At 39.6% G+C, this 24,819-nt stretch overlaps 1 protein-coding gene across 2 annotated transcripts in view; it reads left to right on the top strand.

The window, feature by feature from the left end:
• Window positions 1-10,840: 10,840 nt before the first annotated feature.
• Window positions 10,841-24,819, top strand: part of Pkc53e (Protein C kinase 53E) — a 71,589-nt gene continuing 57,610 nt past the window's right edge. For both annotated transcript variants that reach the window (XM_071717328.1, XM_071717329.1), the window contains exon 1: window positions 10,841-11,034. In XM_071717328.1, coding sequence (XP_071573429.1) covers window positions 10,841-11,034 — 194 coding nt within the window. The remainder of the gene's footprint in view (window positions 11,035-24,819) is intronic.

Below are 24,819 nucleotides of genomic sequence, written 5' to 3' on the forward strand. Positions count from 1 at the left end.
CAAAAATCTTGTTAGAGCTCAATTCTTTATGAAACTGAATGAATTTTTTTTTTAAATACTCGTAAAGACTTATACTTTAGACAGGAACTGCAATAATTTAGTTATCGTTAAACCTACATTTAAAAAAATTATTAAATGCGAGTAAAAGTAAAACTCATGTATGTGTATGTGAAGTTGGCATATCAATTGTCAGCATATAAAAAAAAAGTGGAGTTCTCTTTGCATACAACCGAGTTCTATAGTTTCTGATAAATTTTAACAGTAGATCTGGTCATTTAACATTAATAAACGGAAGTTGAGAAATGATATGCTAACTTCCCACGAAGTCAGCATATCATATAATTTTTTCGAAAATTACTCCAATGAATTTTATAGTTTTTGACGAGTTCTATAGTTCTATAACATAGTTCTGACCATTAACTATCTCTAAATAATTATTAACAATTATTATCAGCATATCACTCGTACTACAGTGATATGCTATGCTTCTGCGATAAGTTCTCGGCTCGTTCGAGGTTTTAAACAATAGTTCTAAACCCCCTGACGATAGTTCCGTACAGTTATTACCACTCTCTACCTTTAAATAATTATTAACAATTATTATCAGGATATCACTCGTATTACAATGATATGCTATGCTTCTGCGACAAGTTCTCGGCTCGTTCGAGGTTTTAAACAATAGTTTTAAACCCCCTGACGATAGTTCCGTACAGTTCTGACCACTGGCTATATTTAAATAATTATTAACAATTATTATCAGCATATCACTCGTGCTACAGTGATATGCTATGCTTCTGCGATAAGTTCTAGGCTCGTTCGAGATTTTAAACAATAGTTCTAAACTTCCTGACGATAGTTCCGTACAGTTCTTACCACTCCCTACCTTTAAATAATTATTAACAATTATTATCAGCATATCACTCGTATTACAATGATATGCTATGCTTCTGCGACAAGTTCTCGGCTCGTTCGAGGTTTTAAACCTCTGCGAAAACTTGTCGCAGAAGCATAGCATAACACTGTAGTAGGAGTGATATGCTGATAATAATTGTTAATAATTATTATTGAAAGGTAAGGAGTGGTAAGAACTGTACGGAACTATCGTCAGGAAGTTTAGAACTATTGTTTAAAATCTCGAACGAGCCTAGAACTTATCGCAGAAGTATAGCATATCACTGTAGCACGAGTGATATGCTGATAATAATTGTTAATAATTATTTAAATATAGCCAGTGGTCAGAACTGTACGGAACTATCGTCAGGGGGTTTAGAACTATTGTTTAAAACCTCGAACGAGCCGAGAACTTGTCGCAGAAGCATAGCATATCATTGTAATACGAGTGATATTCTGATAATAATTGTTAATAATTATTTAAAGGTAGAGAGTGGTAAGAACTGTACGGAACTATCGTCAGGGAGTTTAGAACTATTGTTTAAAACCTCGAACGAGCCGAGAACTTATCGCAGAAGCACAGCATATCACTGTAGTACGAGTGATATGCTGATAATAATTGTTAATAATTATTTAGAGATAGTTAATGGTCAGAACTATATTATAGAACTATAGAACTCGTCAAAAACTATAAAATTCATTGGAGTAATTTTCGAAAAAATTATATGATATGCTGACTTCGCGGGAAGTTAGCATATCATTTCCCAACTTCCGTTTATTAATGTTAAATGACCAGAACTATTGTTAAAATTTATCAGGAACTATAGAACTCGGTTGTATGCAAAGAGAACTCCACTTTTTTTTTGATATGCTGACAATTGATATGCCAACTTCACATACACATATACATGAGTTTTCTTTTACTCGCATTTAATAATTTTTTAAAATGTAGGTTTAACGATAACTAAATTATTGCAGTTCCTGTCTAAAGTATAAGTCTTTACGAGTATTTCAAAAAAAAATTCACTCAGTTTCATAAAGAATTGAGCTCTAACAAGATTTTTGTCCGAAAAGTCACCGAAATTTCCCACTGTGCGACGCCGACAGTGCCACACACACAGAATACATTTCTAATGTTTAAAAATTTTAAAATTTTTTAAAAATTATAGCTGAAAGAAACAAAGAACATTTGATAGTACCAGAATAAAGTTATACAAACGAAGTTAGTATATAATATTATATAGTAACAAGTATACTTATATATATAGGATAAGTTGCTCTTTTTTCATATTTATTTATTTTGATTTATTTGTAATATTGTATTAATTTGTATTTCTTATATTGTGGGAAAATCTTTTATTTCTTTACAATCAAGTGGCTCAGCGGGAACACGAAAAAGTAACTGGATGCACTTTGAGCGGATATGCAATTTCTTCACAATGTGCAGTTTGAAAACGAATACAAATTTATAAGCGTACAAACGTATCTCAATTCAGCAGTACATTTTTATTTACATTTATCGCATGCAAATTTGATACAAAACTGTACGTTATAGAACTGCCATCAACATCTCAGTGTTGAAAGGTCATGATCAATAAGACTCCAATGATGGTGACAGCATTTTTTTATGGCAGCAGCAACAGCAGTTGTCGTGGATCATGTGAATTAACTTATTATAGTTATTTTCTTGAAATATGTATATATTGGTGTATGTTTGTATAATATACAGGAAAAATAATAAGGAAAATTAAAAAGTAATTAAAATTTAAAGATCATTTTTTCGCATTAATCATTCTTTCTAAAAACTGAAGCTTGAGGAAATGAAAAAAAAAATTGCCTACGTATGTACACTGCGCGTCAATGATCCCTTTCCTGAGGTAAGGGGGGAACATAGAAGATTTTTATGTTCCCCCCTTATCCCAGGAAATGAATCATTGACGCGCAGTGTACATATAATATTTATATAGTATTCTATTTTGATATTAGATAAATATAACGCAAATAGTAACGACGCATTGATTATTAAGCAATGATTTCAATTTACTTCTCGGAGACGAAAACGGAAACGATAACGCATTACTTTTACAAAATAGACTTCCCAACTGTGATTTTAATTTAATTGGTTTTTAGTAAAAAAAAAAAAGTACTCGTGAAATAAACTAAACTCTCGCCTGGGCGATACGTAAATTGTGTGCTCGTATCATGTCGCTACTCTGGACACGCACTGTTGCTCGGTTATGATATTTCGATAAATGTTAGAGTTATAACAGGAAAAATGAAAAAATTGCACAATTTTATTTTATATAAACTTCAATATTAAAGTCAAATGTGGAAAATATTTTGATGCGCTGATAAAAAAAAGTTACAGAAATAGAAATCATTTGAGACACCTTATTTTCAAACACACAACAAAATTATTCGGTCTCTCTCTCTCTCTCCCTTCCTCCCTCCCTGTTTAAAACTTGAACATCACGATCGGTTTAATCTTGTAACATCTATGATTTATTTCAATAAATCAATAATCAACAAATAAAAAAATTGGTATGCAAAGTTACGTGACACAAGCATGAAAATCATATTTACAAATAAAAAATATAGACTTTTCTTTTAATTTTGCATCTTAATTCTTAAATACATAGTACCCCATGTTGAAACTCGCACTTTTAGCTTTTTTTGAAAGACAAACGCTGATGAAGGAAAACTAATTAAAATCATTTTTTGTGTATATCATTTTTAATTCTTTAATATATGTGTTATACGATTAAAAAGTACATATACACTCAACTATCAATTCTATATTTGTGTAAATTTATTATCACAGACGTCTACTATACATATTTTGTTCAGTAATACTTAATTGTCGACTAATAACGAAAGAAAGCGAAAAACAAGAACAAAAAATCTAGTACTTGTAAATCGGATATAGCACGAATATACGGGACATATTTAATCAAAGGAGATTTTGTCATGTGTCGTAACACAGAGTTTAAAACATGAAATTAAAATTGATCATTAGAAAACATATATCCATATATCCATATACCTACAGTTTCCGGATTTTTATACATAAAATCAAAATAAAAATTGATTGGTATAAACAGTAGTATCTTTTTCTTATTATATCGGTTACACATATATAATAAAATTACATCGTTGTTTCATACTTAGTGTTACTAACACACACTGTAAAAAAATTTTGTAAAATTACAACTATTATAGTAGGTAATTTTGAGATCTACTATAATAGTTGTAATTTTACAAAATTACAGTACGGAAGAAAAAAGTAATTTTGTATTACAATTACACAAATTAAAAATGTGTGGAAATTTACATCTATTATAGTGGGTCTCAAAATTACCCACTATAATAGTTGTAATTTTACAAAAAAAAATTTTACAGTGCAATGTCGAGATTTTTACTTCTGTTTTCGAAATAAATCTTGCTATTATCAAGCGGAACAGAATTATCCAGAAAAGCATACAATAACATATATAAGTTTACGTCTACATACATATATTATATGTATATGTATATATAAATTTAATTAATTGCAACAAATACACATTAATATCTATAATTGTAAAGTGTTATCATACTAATTGCATGTAATTTACTTCAGTTTACAGTGAATTTTATTTCAAGTCACTTAATACGCAAAACAGATGTTACATTTTTACGTTTCACATATATTTTTACTCACTTTCATGACTTAAATTCTGAAATCTACAAATGTGTTGAGATTTTTAGAGTTTATGAAAAATCTGATATATATTATATATCATACTATATATGTATAGTTTATAAGAATTTGGTATTAAAGTATTTACGTACTTTGGGTCGTCTGCTTTTTCCAAAAGTGCGAAGGTTAAATAGTTATATTATAAGGAGATCTTATGGGGGGGGGGGTATTTATTACCTGGTCGTATGATGTTGTCCGAATGTATTCTTTTATCTAAGTCAGTGCCAATTTGACTGTATCGTACGAGAGCCGAAGTCTTCCCTCTTCATTTGTTTTGTCGGTTCCTTTTTAACTTACAAGCTGTAAAGTAAAACATAAAATTTCGTTTTCCTACTTCACCGAATATACGTGACGACCCGCTTATACCATCCGGCATTAATTCTTTGAAAAATTCTTTTTACGGAAAAGGCAGGCGGTTCTTATTTTTTAATTTTAAATAAATTTAATTTAAAATAAACTTTAATTCTAACAAACTTTTAATTAGGGACGGAGCGCTAGCCGAGATTAAATATTAAAAAATGGAAGAAGAACGGTACTGCGGCGTCCAGCAAAGGTTTACTCAAGGGAAATCATCCTCGAATTGGTTATATTATAGATTCGATGACTCTCAAACGTAGCAGCAGCAATTACGGAACATTCCGTATATTTTCAAAAGCAATTGCGATAGACGCGATAGTCTTAATTGCATTTAAATAACTTGGGAAAAAATACAAAGGTAATTACTTGTGTGTGTCTGTGTGTGTGTGTCTCTCTCTTTCTCTCTCTCTCTCTGTGTGTGTGTGTGTGTGTGTGTGTGCACGCGGGATCATAAATGCCATACACATGAAGTTGCAACGCTGTTTCAAAGTGGCATAATTCGCAAAGTTTGACACATCAACTTTTGTCGCGTAACAATATAATGTGATAATTAATAACGTGTAATAATATGTAATAAAATATGAATGGCAGGAAGTATACGCCCCTAATATGCGAATTCATGTGCTAAAACGTTTATGATCCCATGTGTGTACACGATAATTAGCTTTGTATAAAAGAGAACCGAAGAAAAACACTTCTGAAATATTCGTAAATGAATATCTGCCGAAATAGCTAAATATATCTATTTGAGTAATACATTTCTTTGAGTATTAATTTTGATAAAACACACACAAAAGTAGTTTTGTGCTTTTAAAAAGTAGAAGCTAATTCGATTAAGGAAACTTTTTCGGTTCTAAACTTTTGATAATTTATTCCAGCTAATAAAATATCAATCTGAGTAATTATTTAGAATCTATTAGTTTATTGTGTAATATTAATTTAACTTAAAAAATGTAAGTGAACATATAATATAAGCGCGTTAGTGTGTCTGTGTAAATTTTTCATGTGTAAAATTGTAATAAAACAGAAACATGACACTTTGTACAAAAATATCTTCTTAAAAGAGAGACTATTTCTCAGTATTTAAAAACTACTGCTAATAAAAACTAATATTTAAAAGGTATAAGACATATTTTATAACAGACTTTATTATACTCCGGCTAATCAATATCGCCGACACTCTTAAATGCTTGAAACTTCTTTGAAATGAGAAATAAATTATAGAGTAAATAAATTCTAGAGATAAAAATACGCAGAGAAACGTTAACTTTTTATTGATTACTTATTGCTAAAAGTAATTTTAACACGAATTCGTTTATATATATCTCTTCGAAGTTTTATTTACCAATTATGGGTGGCTTTACAAAAATTTACGAACAAAATAACACGAGAGAAAATCTTTAATGCGTTTCAAAATACGCATTAACCAATGCCACGGAAATTTACAGATCTACCAGAAAATGTCATTAAAACGATAATACATAAACTCGTAATCTGTTTATCAGCATTATCATCGTGCGTTATCATCATGAATAATAGAGAGGAGAATGCAAATGACGCGTATTACGTCGTACGCGAATATCTCTCGAGCGAGAGTCGTACAATCGGCGAGCTCGATCGATCGATCACCTCGCCGTAATCCGCGGGAATTCGTGGAGCGCAAACGGGGGGGGGGGCTCGATGAACGTATAGGAGGATGACTGGATCATTTCGCACCGCCATAAATCCATCCCGAAAATCCCTTCATCCCGCAGAGTCACATATGGCCGTCACATGACAGCCGCCAATTTCGTAAAAATTCCGCGAAAAATTCGCAAATATTCCCTAATCTCGAAATCATGCGCGGGATGTTCATTGAAATTAATCGACCAAGCGACAGCTCTACAATATAACAGTCGTCAGATTGGAAGAATGCAATTATGGCGTTTTATTAAAATTTAGAGAGAGAGAGAGAGAGAGAGAGAGAGAGAGAGAGAGAGAGAGAGAGAGAGAGAGAGAGAGAGAAAGAGAGAGAATTAGGATAAATAATAATAATATATTATATAGAATTTCTTTTTACGTAGAAATTAAAAATAAAAAATGAAAATGTCGTTATTAATAAAATATTAAGATGCCACAAATTTCTTAAATAAGCCCAGTTAGCTTCCTGCTCGACAACTGTTTAAAATCTCGGACATAGTTTAAATAACATGATGCCTTGTCTGACACTGACGTTAACGTTACACTGCAAATCCAAGTGTGTTGTTCTAGCTGAAACTCTTCTTACACATTTCTTGCCGTTTTAAATCACGTCATTTAATGCGATTGAATGTGTTAACTTTCAATTTAATATAATTAAACGTGTTAAATGACGTGCACATGAAGAAACACATGTAAAAAAAGCTTCAGTCCGATGTGTCATTTTTAAACGTTTATACGTATAAAAATAGCACACTTAGATTTGCAGTGTAATTATTAATCATCACGACATACGCGGTCGCTGGATAGTTTACTGGACGGTGATCTCCTCGAGGCGCAAAGGCGAAGGACGCGCAAAGAGCTCGTCTTTAACCGGGTGAACTTTTACCGCTCGGGTGTCTTCCGACAGTCCTGCGGGATGTCCCGCGGACGTTCCGGGACGCAAAGTGTGCACATGCTTTTCACACAGATGATGTATACCGCGCGTAAATGTGTGTCCATGCGCGCGCGCTCTCGTACAAGTCTCTGTGCATGGTCGTCACGTTATTAAAAATAGCCCGGGGGTATTATTGACCCGCGCGCGTCACAACTTGGATTACAGACTTTCCAGTTGACCGGCTTAGGATTAAGCTGCAGCTCGTAGCTCGTGCCTCCAATCTGAAGCGCGCCGTAGCTAAGGGCAGCGAGATGAGGCGACGGATTCTGTCTCGCGGCTCGCGCCACCCTAAATAGTACGGCTCGGTCCGGTTTCTGCGTTTTCCTGCGGGGATGAAACCGCGGATCGATGGCCGGCCTCCGAGTGAAACCCGGCGGAAGCCCGCGCGAATCCCGCACGAGTCGTATTATCGTCGGATATATATACGATCGCGCATTCCTTTAACGCACGATGAGAGAAGGGAAGGACCATCCCCCCCCTTGGCAAAATCTCCGTCGATTCCATTATCATCCCGCTCGTCCGTTTTGTCTTGAGACCTATCTTATCTGATATTAATTTTTTTTTGCGAAATATGAGTTCGCACGAGACGCGCTAAATACATTTTTCGAAATAGGGATCGTTTGCAGGGAATTGCATCTGTATATATTGACAGATGTCGGCAGCGAGATTTATAATACATTCATTTATATCTGTAATTTATAGCTGGATGCATATAATTAAGTTGTCGAAAAATGTTGAAGAGGGCCACGTACCGACTCGAAATTGATTAGAGCAAACATTCTATAGGTGCGTAAACAGTTCGCGAATGACGCGGGATATTCTACGGTTAAAAAATAGAACGCGATAGATGAGGAATCGATAGTTGTGACACGTGAGAAATTACTTCAAATTAGATAAGGTCTCAAGGAGACATCGCGGCCATCCTTTCGGGGATCTCCCTTCCGCGATCGCGGCGGACCGTGAGTAGCCGAAATGTGTGACTAACACATGCGCCAGGGAGATGCCACGATTGTGGGTCTGCGTGGGGTGGGATGCGTCTGACATCGGGCAGCCGCGACCACTGCTCGCGACGGAGAGGCAACCGGTCGTCCGGTTGAGCGGATCGTGCGTTTAGATTCGCCCGGCCGAAGGGGCTGATCCTCTGTCTCCTCCACGGGTAGGTCCCGGCGCTGTCTTCGGTCCAGCGACCGAATGTCCGCGCCAAACAGACAGGAGTAAGAGGGAGAGAGAGAGCGGAGGAGGGGGAGGGGGTTGAAAGAGACAGAGGAACACATATAAAAATCGGGATATAGGCGGATGAAGGCAGAGGTCGAGCTTCCACCACCACCACCACCACCACCACCACCACCACCACCACCACCACCACCACCACCACCACCGCCACCGCCACCAGCAGCACCAGCAGCACCAGCAGCACCATCAGCAGCAGCAGCATCATTCTCCCTTCCGTCTCGTTGCTGCTGCGTGGCCCGCGGGGGGTGCATCCCGCGCGGGAAAAGGAGAACGAGGGAAGAGCGCGACCCGGACGTCCACAGTTGAGAAAGAAAGGAAGGAAGGAAGCGGAGCAAGAAAGCGGAAACGTCATACGCTCTTCCCTTTCCACCTTTTCTCCACCTTTCACACCGAGATCTCGGCGTCGCGTGCGGCTCGCGGCGGGTCTCGTCGGCGGGCCGCCGCCGCCGCGCCGTCGGTCGCATGTCGATATTCTCGAGTGCGCAGCGCAGGCTGAGCAGTGGCTAGTGCTGTGCCGAGCCACTAGCCACTGCGCCGAGAGTCTAAAATTATCGGGTAACCTGCGCGCGCGCGCGGCTAAAAGGGGGAAGAGAGAAAAGAACAGAGGCGCGGCAGTCACGGCGTCGCGCCGCGGAACGAACAAGGACGGTGTCAGCAAGCGACGGTCCGCCGTGGTCGGGGTGGGGGGGAAGAAGAGTCGGCGGGAGGGATAGAGGGAGACAGACGAGTACGACGGTACATCGCGCGACGGCTAAAACCAGGTGCCGGGGACGACGGACGGTTCGCGGCGGCGACGAGGAAGGCGCAAGGCGATCGAGACGGCGGCGAGAGCGAGACGACGAGAAACCGGAGCGAGGGGGAGAAAGAGAGAAAGTCGCTGAGGAGCGAGAGAAAGGTGCGGACGAACGGTGGAGCGCGAACAACAAAAGGGAAAGGTGGGCGTCGGACAAGGAGAGCCGATTGTGAGATCGCCCGACAGAGGGAGTGAACGGAAGAGAGACGAAGTGGGCAAGTGTAGTAGGAGTAGTATAGTATTTGCTATTACGAGCGTGGTGGAAGCGAGAGGGGAAAGGGAACGACAAGGTGCGCACTTCGCGGCGAGAGAGAGAAAGAAAAAGAGGGGGGAGGGAGGGAGAGAGAGAGAGAGAGAAGTCGAGCGATCGGTGCCGGGCGAGCGCGCGAGAAAGAGGGAGATAGTGCCTGTTGCGGAGCAACGAGGAGAGCGCGAGCGAAAGGGAGAAAGAGAAAGGGAGGAGCAGACTCCCTAAAGTCGGAGCAGGACGAGCGGAGAGAAGGAGCGCGACAGCGCGAAAGCGCAGCGCCCGGTGTAACCGTGAGGTGGGAGGGGGGGGGCGGGGAGTCGACGGGACCGGGAGAGCCGTCGTTGAGCCGACGTGTCACTGAGAGAAAGAGAGAGAGGAGGTGCGTGCTTCAGGAGCGGCGAGAGAGTATATACGCTATCTGGCACCTAAAGACTCGATCGGACGTCGCAGGACACGCTGGACGGCTCGAAAGAACCACGCGCGCCGACGTCGAAAGCGTCGTTTCTTTCTCTCGTTCTACCCCTCTCCCTCTCTCTCGCTCTCTCCAATTCTCCCCACCCACCGGGCGCGCTCTCCCTCCTCGCCCGCCGTCCGTCGCGCGCGCGAGACACACCGTCGTCGGTCGTCGGAGCCGTCAGCCGTGTGACAGCTCCCGCGCGCGGTCACCACTCCGTGCGAGTTCGATCGTCGTCGAAGAGCGGAACGACAGCTCCGTGACTCCGTGCGCGCGTAACCGAGAAAATATCGAGAGTAGAACGCGACATCGGGAACTGACCGAGGTTCCAGGGAAGTCGGCGTCGTCCCCAGCGACGAGCCGCCCGCGTGTGACACGGGGCACCGTCGACGTCGACGTCGTCGGCGAGTCGATTCATCGTCGATCGGCTGGTCAGCGACAGGAACAGCAGCAGCAGCAGCAGTAGCAGCAATAGTAGCAGCAACAGCAGCAGCAACAGCGGCGGAATCATGGCGGACGATCCGGACTACACGTGCGAGGACTCCTTCGGGCCCGACTACAGCAACACCGCTTTCGGCAAGAAATTGCGGGGCCGGAAGGGCGCCCTCAAGAAGAAGAATATCTACATGGTCAAGAATCACAGCTTTATGCCCCGATTCTTCAAGCAGCCCACCTTCTGCAGCCACTGCAAGGACTTCATATGGTAAGTGCGGACACCCTGTGTCATGATTCCCCGCAATCGTCATCCGACGTGAGTGATGTGACGCGCCAACTCGCACGCTGTCTGTTGTTTATTACCGATTGCCTCGGGATGCGTCGATTAGATGAATTGAATTTTTCTTCCCGTTATGTATCTGCGACACAACAGAGATCAATGACTTGTTTGACAAAATTATTCGACTGTTACATTAGAAAGAACCAAAGAACGTTGACATTGTTTTTAAGATAACACGTTGCTTCGAGAGAGAATAGGATATAAAGAAAGATCTTGTTCTAAACCTAAACTCTAAAGAAATGACACTTTTGTCTTTCAAAGATCTGATTTCCAAACGAAAAGGGAGCAATTCGTCGACAAGCAACTCTTCCCCGAAACGGCGCGCAAACATTCGCACGTTGCTATTCGTATTTTCGTCTTTGCGACTGTTACAGTCGTTACTATCATTAGCCCCTTATTATTCGAACGTTTCTTCCCGAAAATATACGGCGCAGCGAGAGCTGGTGTGCGCGCTGGCACGCTTTCGCTCTCCTCTCGTAAACGTGTCTATGCGTCGGATGCGTTCCAGTAACGATCGAGTTTGCATCCCCGGGAGAAGAGTAGGTGAACGCCTCGGGGAGAAAACTCGTCGCGGGACGGCTTGGCTTGCATCGACAGGCCTGCTCCGACGAGGAACGTTCATGAGCTCTCATTCATTCCCCGATCGATTTTGACAAAAAAGACGATCGGCACTTGTAACTTCGATTTTGCCCCTGATCGGCACTTGGAATTTAAAATTATTCGAAATTACACGTCCTTATTCTTGATTCTTCAGGTAAAGTTTTATGGTTAAAATCGAAGGGGAGAGAGTCTATGAATATTTTCTCTCGAACGGTCGATGCTTCCCTTTTCCTTCGTGCTTTTTTAAAGCGATGACCCGACAACCTATATTTAAAAAATTTAAATAATCCTCTCTGTACATATGGCAACTGTAATCGACATATCCCCGTCGCTTTATTCGGATATTTGACATCGGGACGAGATCGGGAACGATCTACGTGTTTGACTATCAACGACGCTAATTTTAGCCCGTTTGTTGATTCTTCTTCAATGTTTTGTCAATCGTAGGTTTTTACGCCGCGAGTTTTTATTTACAATCTCGCGTGTATAACGAGAGACTGATAATCGCGGCGGTGGCATATGGAACGTGGAACGATACGCCATTCTAAAATTAGTAACTCAATTAACGTTGATGCAGCTAACAGGTTCACGGATTGATCACTTGAATATCACGTTTTCCCTAATACCCTTACTCCGTATACATATATTGTATCCGATATTCTCTCGATTATCGGGATGAAAGTGGCGTGCAGAAATTTTCAATGAAGTTACGCGATTATTCGGAACATGACGGAGAAAAAAAACGTGTCTCTCTCTCTCTCTCTCTCTCTCTCTCTCTCTCTCTCTCTCTCTCTCTCTCTCTCTCTCTCTCTCTCTCTCTCTCTCTCTCTCTCTCTCTCTCTCTCTCTCTCTCTCTCTCTCTCTCTCTCTCTCTCTCTCTCTCTCTCTCTCTCTCTCTCTCTCTCTCTCTCTCTCTCTCTCTCTCCCCCTCTCTCTCTCTCTCTCTCTCTCTCTCTCTCTTCATTGAGTTAATCCGCTTTTGTACATGCTATCCACTTCTAGCCAACTTTGGGCCTTCGACAGCATATTGATAATGGAGTTTGGGGTTAATTATAAGCAGAGACACTCAACTCCGTAGGGAAATGCAGCCTTTTTCAGTTAATCTCGCCCATTTTCAATCACCTAACGAGATTAACGCGGAATGTTGTTTTTTTTTAATCGCGATCCCTTGACAAATTACAAGTATCATCTATTGATTTAAAAACGCAGAAAATCCACTCTTGCCTGCGAATTTTATGAACTATAGATGATTCTTTTCTTGTTCATAGAGACACAATTAATTACCGATTGAATGATCGTCGTGCGAAAAATTGATTTGCTCGAATTCTTCGGTTTTTTCAAAACTTCATTGTTCGTTTTGCTCATGGCCGATGCTGCGATAGCTTCTTCTCGCGTCGTGACGCGGTACGATGAGGTACAGAGATTACCCGTCCGTCTTCTTCCCGTCAAGGCAGACAGATGCATAAATCCAGTTAATAACGCTTTCGGGTCGGTCAGTCGAGCGGTCTGTGATTAAACGATCCGGCCTTGACGCAGCCACGCCGTTCTTCCTCTGTCCGAATTAGAAACCTCTCCGTTGCGATGCGAGGAAAATCGGCGGCGCCGCTTCTTACGAATGCTGTGTGCGTCTGTGCGTGCGTGCGTAGTACGTACGCACGTGCCCGACCTCCCATCGTTCCTTCCCGGTAGGACCTTCGGTCCACCCTCCTTCGATTTAGCGATGAGAATACCCCGGGTCCGCTCTGGTTACGTGTTATAATTGACTTGTTTAGTATATGCAATTATTGTCCTATTTTTATGTCTTACGGAAGTAGAAAGTTTCGCGTTAATCGTAATCGCGAGTTCTTTATTAAAGTTACAGGAATTAAAGGAATTTCGTTGTATTAGAATTACAATATAGTGCAATTGTTAGTTGAGATTTATATCATTCTAATAATAAACGGAGAATACAATGCTAAAGCGATTTACACTGTATATCCGAATTTGCTGAATACGATAGCATTTGTATCTGCCCAAACCTGTGGGAAAGTGAGCAAAATTCGCCTGAAAATAAATAAACTTTTAATAATAATTTGGTTAGTGACGATTTTGCTTCAATTATTTAATTACTTGTTTTATGGTTTAATTTTATTACTTTTGTTACTAAACTGAAAACTAAGGAAATACCTCAAAATGAAACACTTCAGAAATCGAACATTGCGAAATCAATATGATGTAAAAATTAAAAACGATAGTCTTCCTTATTCAGAGAATCTCTCATCAAATGTGTACCTGCATCCATTGTGCAATTTTAATAATGTTAAAATGGCTAATGATGGACTTCCAATTACTCTGGAGATGGTCTACCAAAAAACTTCTAATAAGAAAAATCTCTAAATTCATCTTAAAAAGTAACACAACGGTCCCCTGGTTTGTTGGTCATGCTCGATATTTGGATTCGGTACCTAATAAATATTTAAATAATGTATTATTTTTCGTTGACGTTACAGTCGCGCGATTCCCATTTAAATTGAAAGTTCTCTAAAGGGATGGGAAGGACGAATGTTCAACGTTTGTGCATAAATCCCTTCTATTTCGAACTCACAGAATAGTATTGGTTGTTTTCATTTCAAGATATTGGTGCGATATACGATGCGTTGACATCCGTGATGTCGGAACAGATAGGAGAGGCCCATTTGGACACTCCGTATCATATTCGTAACGACAACGACAAATGCCATTCTATAGTTTGTGGGAAGATTAATGAATGAGTATCTTTACCAGGCTTTTCTCAACCATTTATCGAAATAATTTTATATATCCGGACGTATATATGTTCAGTGTAAGTTTACTAAATTTTCCAATTATAACACATTGATTTTTATCTAACAAAGTTTTTAGTTCTTATCGAAGAAATGTTTTTAACTTTACTGTTTGCTTAAATTATCGTCAATTACAAGATTGCCGGAAAAGACTCATAGCTTATTACTTGCAATTATATAGCCGAAACTATCGGTTGCACGCTCGTCGACTTCGCGAAGTGACTTAATTCTTGCCTCGTCGCGAAAAACAAAAATCGAAAAGAACTCATTCAATATTTAAAACGGGATAGCCATCGAGCTCGATCGAAAAGCGATCGTATTTGAGGTGTTTCGCGGAAAAAATCGCGGCAACGCCGTGTTCCGGCATGATTTGCGATTGTTGACATCCACGTGCGCATTTGTGTCCAACGACCCTGACGATTGATGACGCGCGCCATCGCATTTGTTGCGCGACATTCCGCGATCGTGAAGACGAAATGCATTTTATGACGATGTATCGTGTCCCCCTGTTACTTATACACTTGCACCCCTGCGTCAGCCTTTTTGACCAGCCTGCACTTTCGCTCACACATACCACCGGTATACCACGGGTGTCTGTAGGCCAGACACGCGCTGTTAACGTTGGAATGAATATTTTGTGAAAGTTGACAAAGTATTTGCATGCTACTCTCTTCTGGAATAATTTGACACGGAATGAGAAGAGAGAATGCCATTGCAAAATAATTCTATCAAAGAGAATATGTGAAAGAAATTTTTTGTTATATTAGTGCAGCGAATAAAAGACAGAGTAAATGTGTCTGTAAGAAATATTTTTCGCTCGAATTGTTCCAAAAAAGTAAGATATACAGTCACATTGTTTTTTAACCACGTATGTCAACATTGAGAACTAAATGTAACATCTGCCGGAATTCGCAAACTCTAATTTTTCTCTTTCTTCTTTTATGGATGTCTGTCTCTTTTGGGATACAATATCTCTATTTCTCCCTCTTTTCCCGGTGTTCTATGGTTCAATTTCCGCAGAAACTGTGAAAAACTGCTGTGTCCGACGTTATTTTACGTCAGCCACGTTTAAATTGTTGGAATCCTCCTGGTAATAATTATTGATAATGGAAGATCCGTGACAAACAATAATTTCAATGTTAGAGTGACGAATATAAAATACTATTTTTTTATATCTCATTATCAGGATTAACGAAATTCTGCAGTATCTTGTACAAAACGAATTTTGTTATTGCAAAAACCCTATATACATAATTGTCATATTTAATATTTCGAGCAATTATCTCTAATAAATCGAAGTAAATAATTTCATAATTATCGCTATTAATAAATTTTCTATTTTACAAAATTCTAGTATTCTCTTTTAATAAAAATAGAAATGTTCGATTTTAATTCGTAAAGTATGAAATTTATATGTGAAAATTTGTTGTAAAAATAGAACGACAAACTATTAGCCGTAATATTTATAAATTTTATCTTTATATTTATTAATATTTCGAGCAATTATCTCTAATAAATCACGAAGTGAATAATTTCATAATTATCGCTATTAATAAATTTTCTATTTTACAAAATTCTAATATTCAATTTTAATAAAAATAGAAATGTTCTATTTTATTAAATAGAATTTGTAAAGTGTGAAATTTACATGTGAAAATTTGTTGTAAAAATAGAACGACAAGCTATCAGCCGTAATATTTATAAATTTTATCTTTATATTTATCAAGATTTTAAAATTTTCTATATATTTTTTGCTGACGAAATGAATAATTTTAATTAGATGCGTTATACCAAAGGTAATAACGAAGTTCGCGATATCGCGTATGTAGGGCAGAGCTACGTGGCAAGAATTAATTCTTCGTCGGCGTTGCGCAATGTCTTGTTAACGAAGCTACGGATATCGGCAAGTAAAAGTGAATATTCGAGGAAAATTCACGGGCACGCGAGATGAAGCGTTATGTAAAAAATTAAGAGAATGGTGAATTAATAGAACCGGTCCCCGCAGATTTATGCCGGCGACCTTCCATTCGAATCTGACATCGTTAGCCGTACTTTAGATTGTACTTCTCGGAGTTCACGAATCTTATTATCCCAATGCCAAATCAGAGAAACCAATGTCGTGCTAGGAGAGAAAAAATATCCTATATTCTACCGACAGCAAGAAATAGCTACATGTTATGTATATATGTATATATATATATACATAGTTTTTTGTATTACTGTGTGCAAAAAAGAACGAATCATTATTAATGTATGTATCAGATTATATTTAGATGATACTAAAAAATTAAAAGCTGCGTATAAAATTGTATATTAAGTTATAATCAAAACTTGAAATGTGATTATTGATAAAGTAATGAGTTGTCATTTTTATCAATAATATTCGTTAAGATTGGAATTAAAATAATGAAGCTCTAATTAGGGACTATATTCCGTATGTTTTAGCATTTACTATAATCAATTATACGAACAATCTGTTTTTTTTAACCCGCATTATTTCGATTTATAACAGTTTCTTGAAATACTTACGCCATTTTAGCGAAAGACTGTACATCTTGTTCGAGTTCTCGCTTCCGAACTATAAAACAATATTATAGTTCGTTTTACTTGCGCGTATTGATCTAATCGCACATAACTTCTGTACATACATATACATACATACATATACATACATACATACATATACATACACACATGTGACGGCAAATAAGATTTATTTAACAGGTTTCCTTTTTTTATATATGCGTCAACTCGTCACGACTCACGACGATCACTTTTCTACTCGTATATCGTTATCGAGTCTTGTGGTTTTCTCCAGTCACTTTATCGAAGAGGAAATCCGCGCGTAACACGATCGTTTGATCCATTAACTCGTATCTTGACTACCACACAACGACTACGACAAAAACTGCATCTATTCACACTGTTGCAGTTGTCCCACACGCAATTAATTTCGCTGTGCTGTTGTTACATAACTGACATTCTTAGCGACACGCAAGAATGGCACAAAGTCGACTGACGTAATTGAAACTGATCAGTAAATTGGGACAATAATGTTATAATCTTCAAAAACGATTTTTATTTAATTTTATTTTATGATTAAAAATATTTTTTTATTTTACTACTCGGTATATTTCTGTCTTTAAAATTTCATTTATTATTTTCAGGTATAATATAATACTATGAAATGAAAAAGTAGTACTTAGTTAAGTATAATAGTACTTAGGTTACGAGATTATCAAAATATGATAGCTATTAATTTAATTATCGGAAACTTATTGTGCGCTGGCCTATTTATGTAGCGATCTCAGTTACACCACTTGATCCTATGCTTAAAGCGCACTTGTAACTTGTAACAATCTAGGTTAATACTACAGCTCGCCGACGAAGTGGCCTTCCAAATCGTTAATTATTTATTTCAACAGCAAACTTTTTTTACCATTCTTCCTCGAAAGGTTTACTCTTAATAAAAATTAATAAGATATCACCTTTAGAACTGTCTCAATACCAGCTTTTCTAAAAAATTTGATCTTTTCTGTACTACTTGTGTAACTTTTGCCTTTTATGTAGTCATCCTTAGGGAGAATCTTTTTTTTTCGCGCGATGTCGCTTTAAAGTGGCTTTTTCTTATTTTCTTTTCTGCTGCTCACAGCTGTTTAAATGTAACCTTGAAGAGTTCCGGGTTTTGGCGTGCACTTCATGAAAATATATCGAGCTCACCATACAAATATGACATACGTACGCGCGCATGTATGTACAGGGCGTCTCTACATTGTTAGGCCTATAAATCGCCGCACAAAACATCTGACCCTTCTGTCCACTTGCCACTAACAGACTGTCTCATGTTTCGTACACAAGCGCGCGAACATCACACACACACACACACACACACACACACACACACACACACACACACACACACACACACACACACACGCGGACGAACAAGTATTTCATATGTATGTACAACCAACGTGTTCGCAACGAGCTCACAGTTGTTGACCTATACTCGCATTCCCTTTTCCGTGATGGAAATGGTAGCCGGAAAATAGGTGGCCGGCACTTTTCGGCAAAAAGCAAAATTCGACAGAGAAAATTCGAGAAATTTCGAAAATTCGGTTTTAGGCTCGAAAATCTAATTTTACGCGAATGAGAAACTGAAAAGCTTTTGAGGATAAAAGCGCGTGCGTTAAATTTACATTTAAATTAAATTCGTTTAAATTGAAATTACAGGTACATTAGTTTACGAGGTCTTTTTTTTTTTAAATTCTGCAACATGAGGTTTGAATATTACATTGCACGAACTTCGATGTATCTTCAGTAATGAGTTTTCCCTACGGGGCGGTCGACTTCTCTTGTTAAAGGCGAGGACGCTGTTATTATTTCCAACCAGATGCCGGAACTTACGAAAAGTCATTTCCATCGACAACTTTATGACAGTGGCTCTAGACAGGAGCTCTTGATCACATTTGACATTATCCTCATTAAAATTGGAACGATCCTGACCAGCTCCAGGCTCGGTAGTTGTTTACAAGTACAGTTATTTACAGCTTTTAATTTTAAAACAATATTAAAACAAGGATTTCTTTTTAAAAAATATAAACTTCTCTTTTAGCATTTGTGTAACTTATATTACTAATGTTACAATAATTAAAAATCTATAAACACCTCGTGCCATTTCAGATATCGAGTGTAATTTTGTGATAATACTGTTAAAGCGATAAAGAAAATAGAGAACGAAACATTTTCGCGGAGGAGAACCGTTTTGCGGATACTGTTGATTTATCGGTTCATTTTTCCTTCAGAGTTCGGCGTATCGGACATGAAGTGAGACGTGAAAGAACCGGAGTTGCTGCGTCGACATGAACGTAAAGTTCTCATCGGATTTTGTATTTTGCCGAAAATTAAATTGTATCTGAAATTAAATGAGTTTCATCGGCGGCGTAGATACTCTATCGGAACCCCGATTAGCGACGCGTGATTGATGATTGGGTGAGAGTAAATTATCCCGGCTGGTTGTTTCATCGCCAAACACACGCGGACACTTCAGCAATCACATCACGATCCACTTCGATCGCAGTAAATCGCTAACAACCGCGACGTCGTTATACTCTTGACAAACCGGATATTGTGTCATTAACATTTGATTAATAAGAAGCAAAATATTCCGCGTGATATGGTCGCTCGTTGCTATACAGCTAAAACTTTACGTAATTAAACGCCTCATTATTTTTTTCGTGTTATTTTTTCATTAATCTTCCAATATATTTTCATCGATTTTCATCATTTACCTCGACAATTTTTTAAAATTATTGTAGCAACGTGATTAATCAATATTAATCGAGATTTAATCGAGATATTTTCTTAGAAATGTTTCTTTAGAAAATATTGATGCATAGAGGTGATGCAACGAGTTTATACTGTATCCGCATATATTAAATCAGTATAATTTATCTTAATAAATCTATTTATATATTTATCAAGCGAAGAAAACGGATTAAATCGTCGGCAAAATTCAATAATTTTATTTGTTCTCAGAAAAACTACTTTATAGAATAATAATAATAATATGTATTTTTTAAAGTACACGTATATTTTTAAAATATTATTCGAGGAAATTATTTCACGTTTCTTTATGTAAAAATTTTTCGTTTTTTCAGAATAAAGTAAAATTAGTGACGTTTCTTAAATCGCGCTTGTATATAGGATCTAGCTTTTTGTTCCTATTTTAAACTACAATTTGCATCTAATCCACGATTTATTTTCGTCACGAGAAGGGCGTTGCGCTCCACTGTCCATTACGAAGAACAGTTTACGGGTGCTATAGTTACGTTTCCTCTCGCTGCATGCCTCTCAAATTCACTTGGGATTCGAGCATGTTCCACGGCGCTCTATGTTATAGTGCAACGTGTAATGTGTATCTGTAGTACATTGTGTAAAATGTTCTTGCGTATATATACCCATGTAACTCGTGCTATACTCTTACTCGGAGTTAACAAAGTGCACAGGATTGCGGAAAGATTATTTAATCTATATGAATAAGTATTCAAAGCATAATTTTTTCATCGTTCCCATGTGCGAATTTCATAAAGGCTCAGTGCTGGCTTGGTACTGGTGCCAGAGTTACCAGTACTGGCTGACGATTCTGGGCCAGTACAAGCTAAGATCGGGGTCATTACTGGGGCAATGTCGGAATGATAACACGGGTCCCAGTCTTGGCGCCAACTTTGGCCCGACACAGAGTACTAGTACGGGGACAACACTGATTGCCAGTATTGGGCCAACTCTTGGCGCCAACTTTGGCCCGACACAGAGTACTAGTACGGGGATAACACTGATTGCCATATCATACTCGCGGCGTGTTGCTTTCGCGCCGCGGTCGTTACTTCCGGCGCCGCTCGAGCAAAAAGCTTTCTAAATCCCCTCGCGGCGTGTTGCTTTCGCGCGGTTGTTACCTCCGGCGCCGCTCAAGCAAGAATTTCTCCAAGTCCAATTCGGTCTTTCGATACTCGTGGCAATGCTGTGTTCGTATAAGTTACACGACGGTGGCGATCGACTACAAGCGCGAGCGAACGGGAAACGATGCTCCCCGCATCGACTTCGTCGTATGTGCCCCTTTCGTGTACGTATTCCATGGAATACGTTTGTGCACAAACGTTTTACACATTTGTACGGACCAAGCGAAACGCGTTTGCACGTCCGTACGTATCGCTCGTGTCGCTCGGCTCGCCGAGCGCACCGCACCTCTTATAGTACCCAACCGGCTGGCCGAGCGATCGGCGACGCACGGTCTTACGCACGGTCGCTTACGGGCGCTGGAGGCGAAATATCGAGACCATCGGGACTTGACCGCTGAGAGCGACGACGACGGCATGAACGCGGTCGTTACCTCCGGCGTGGGCTCTAGCGAAAAATCCCCTCGCGGCGTGTTGCTTTCGCGCGGTTGTTACCTCCGGCGCCGCCCGAGCGAAAATTTTCTAAGTCGACCCAATACATGCCCAGTACTGAGCCGACTCTCGGCCGTAGATCAATATCATTTCTGGCCTTATACACGGTCAGTACTGAGACGAGACTCGGCTCAGAACAGAATATGGTTGCATGGGGGTACTGACACAATACTGATCTAGCGGTTTATCCGTACTGGGGCAGCACCACCCATCAAGTCTTGGCAGCCAATATTGTGCCACTTCTGGGCCATGCGGACAACTCTGGCAGAAGTCCGACATTCGCACATGGGTAGTCTTCTTTATGATCCTAATTTTTCATAAAAATTTGGGTTAAATGGGCTAAACGGGTGTGATGCGTAACGAATCTAGCATAGTGTCGCATAGATCGATAGACAGAGTTAATCCAACGTAATGCCGAGGAGACACCGGACGATGGCTATTGGGTTATCCCTTCTTTCTTTCCGACGAAAGTTCACGGCCGCGCAGCTTGCGGTGCTTCGTTCAATTTGTAACGAGATTACGTCGCGGCGAGTGCTCCCGCGGCGTTACGCAATTATGCAGCTGCGACGCTCTGTACGGGGATTTAAGGAACTTTTTTTTTACATCGGTTCCCGAGCCTCGTTACATGCGACGACGACGACGCCAGTAACGAGACCGTCGAGCAACGACGTGACGAACTCCTGGAAAAGTTTCGGCGGACTGCATCCGCAAAACTTTATCGCCTACGTTACATAAGCGATTTTCAAACATTTTTCTTTACCCACGGTATACCTATTTACTACGTGGTATCTCAGGAGAAGTACATAAATATTTGAAGTACGAATGGAATATTTTGTATTTCGAGCTTTAACTTTTAGAGTGTATGCGATCTTCAACCATGTAACTTATATTTTACATTCGGAATGCATTCTTCCGGGCATCTTGCGATTTGCATTGGAAACATATTTTAACGATATCTTATTGTTAGCTAACACTGTTTGCCGTGAAGAATCGCGACACGCTTTGTGGGAAAAAAAAATTAACAATGAATACTGTATAACGTATATGTATCCCGCATATAGGTACACGCTAATGTAAAATTTATATTAAACCAAGTTATTTGTAAAATTAAGTTTGTGTTCAATAGTGCGATTTCGCCGCAGCACGTGTTTTAAATGTCATCACGTTTAACTTTCCAGATGTTTATATTATAAATTAATTCTCAGCACTGTGTACACAGCTGCCTCGACTCCGTTCTTTCACTCCGGTGATCGCAAGGATATTATCGTTATCGTCGTGTCGTTTGATTTCTATGTACGACGGCAACGAAAACACACAATCCTGGAAATCTGTCTTTCAATTTACGTCGAACGAGATATTTCGCCACGTCGTAAACAGTTGCGTAATCTAGATGTTTTATTTCATATGACGTCATTCTGTTTCGCACCTTCCGATACCTATACGTCTATACGGGATCACGCGTCGAGAGGTATCGCCGAGACATCGACGATGTCGCGACGACGGCAACGCCTAGACGATGCAATTGCACGTTTATCGTCCGCGTCGGAATAATGAAATTAGATTGCCCCGGATAGAGTTACGAGTCGCCTGAAGTAGCGATAAACGAATGATCCACTTGCATATCGGCGTGGTGCAGGTGACCGCGTTGCGTTGTTAGCTCGATCGAATAGAAAACAACAGCGTATTTGCTCTTCATTCGGCTCGATGAGAACATTATATGTGGAACTTGTATGGATTACAGTATCGGATATTCTACACATCTCAAAGAACACTTTACTTTCAATTTTATTTCGTTGAGTTGCAATTGACTGATTTTACTGTGTAAACTACTACGTATTATTTTTAGATTAAAGTTATTGTATTTAGTACTTTGAGGAGCGAATTTGGAAAAAAGATAAAATTTAGATGAGATTTATTTAAGTCTGGACCATCCATAATGTGGGATTTTTCTAGTTAGCTTTGGAAAATAAAAAGCGTAAAATTTTCTTTTTATCTTTAACATATTTATAGTATATCTACAGAACCTGATAAGACAATTCATAGAGAAAAAATTTCTCAAAACTACTCTCAAATCTTTTATGACTTTACAATAATTCTACTAGCTTTATTTGTATATATTTTTACAGATATGTTTTATACTATAATTTTACACAAATAACTCTCAACTTTCGTTTATAACAAAGTTAGGCGATTGGATATTCTGCAATATATTTAGTCATTATTATTTATTTATCCAATACTTCCTAGTATTCTCAACGCGCCTATACATAAATAAACGCGGAATATTATTTAAGAAGAAACCAACAAGCACTTTTGCCGGGTTTTTATCGTGTCTGCGTAAGCCGCGAGATTGCGTTAAAATCTGCCGCAGGACACGAAGATTACATCTTTCCGACCGAATGTGTTAATATTTGAAGAGCGTGGGCGGGCGAGAAAGAGCCGTTCCGTCTTGCAACAGCAGCTGGGCGAGAGTCGATAATTTGAAGTGACGGGTCTTTAACCCGGCGATAGATTCGAGTGGAAATAATATAGTAAAACTTGGGAGGAAAAGGGAGAGAGAAAGAGATAGAGAGAGAAAGAAGAGATCCTGCTGCCCGGGCTTTACGGCAATAGGGCGAAACGAAAGGGCGCTTCGTTTGCTTTCAATAAACACCATCGGCCTGTCGGCGTACAGCAGCCGGGCGCACGAAAGTCGGCGCTTCCGATGGATGATGGGGGTGAAATGGAAGTGGCGCTACACATATACCGCCATTACACGTTGCAGCATCCGATATAGATGTACATACGGTTACGTGTAGGTATATATGTGCATGCGCGCACTCTCCTTTCGGACTCCGAGGTCGAACCCGAATCAGCTTAATCCTTCGAAATTGGCCGTCATTAGGCGCAATTTGGTAAAAATCTAGCGATCCTCGTGCAATTTATCCATTTGATCCGATCAGTTGCGCGACGCGTCTGCAGAGGCGGATTTGCGTGGAAATTTTATACATCGCACGGGAAATCAAGGGACTTGGTCGTCCGATCTCCGAGGCAGGGCGTTCGCGGAATAATACGCTTCGTAACTACTTGTCAACTTCTTAAGTTTGTAAAATGGGAATAGTAGGCGGCATAATTTTAGTCACTTGGGTGGTCGGAAGTCGGAAGCTCTTGCTGGGAGGTCCCTAAAATTATTATCAGACTGCGGAATATCATCATCCGTCTCTCTGTACATCTAGCAGGGGATGCAAATAGCTCACTCTGTGCGAAAGTTACGACCGTCTGCATATGCTTCCGACTACTTCGCTTGATCCCATTTCGAGAGAATTCCATAACTTGTGATATTCGCGATCCTATCTTTCTCTCTCGTAAACCACAGTTCGCAGGAT

This window comes from Temnothorax nylanderi, unplaced genomic scaffold (assembly GCF_030848795.1).
Source record: "Temnothorax nylanderi isolate EJ_2023f unplaced genomic scaffold, tnyl_v1.0 TNYL_tig0209_pilon, whole genome shotgun sequence".
NCBI classification, from domain to species: Eukaryota; Metazoa; Arthropoda; class Insecta; order Hymenoptera; family Formicidae; genus Temnothorax; species Temnothorax nylanderi.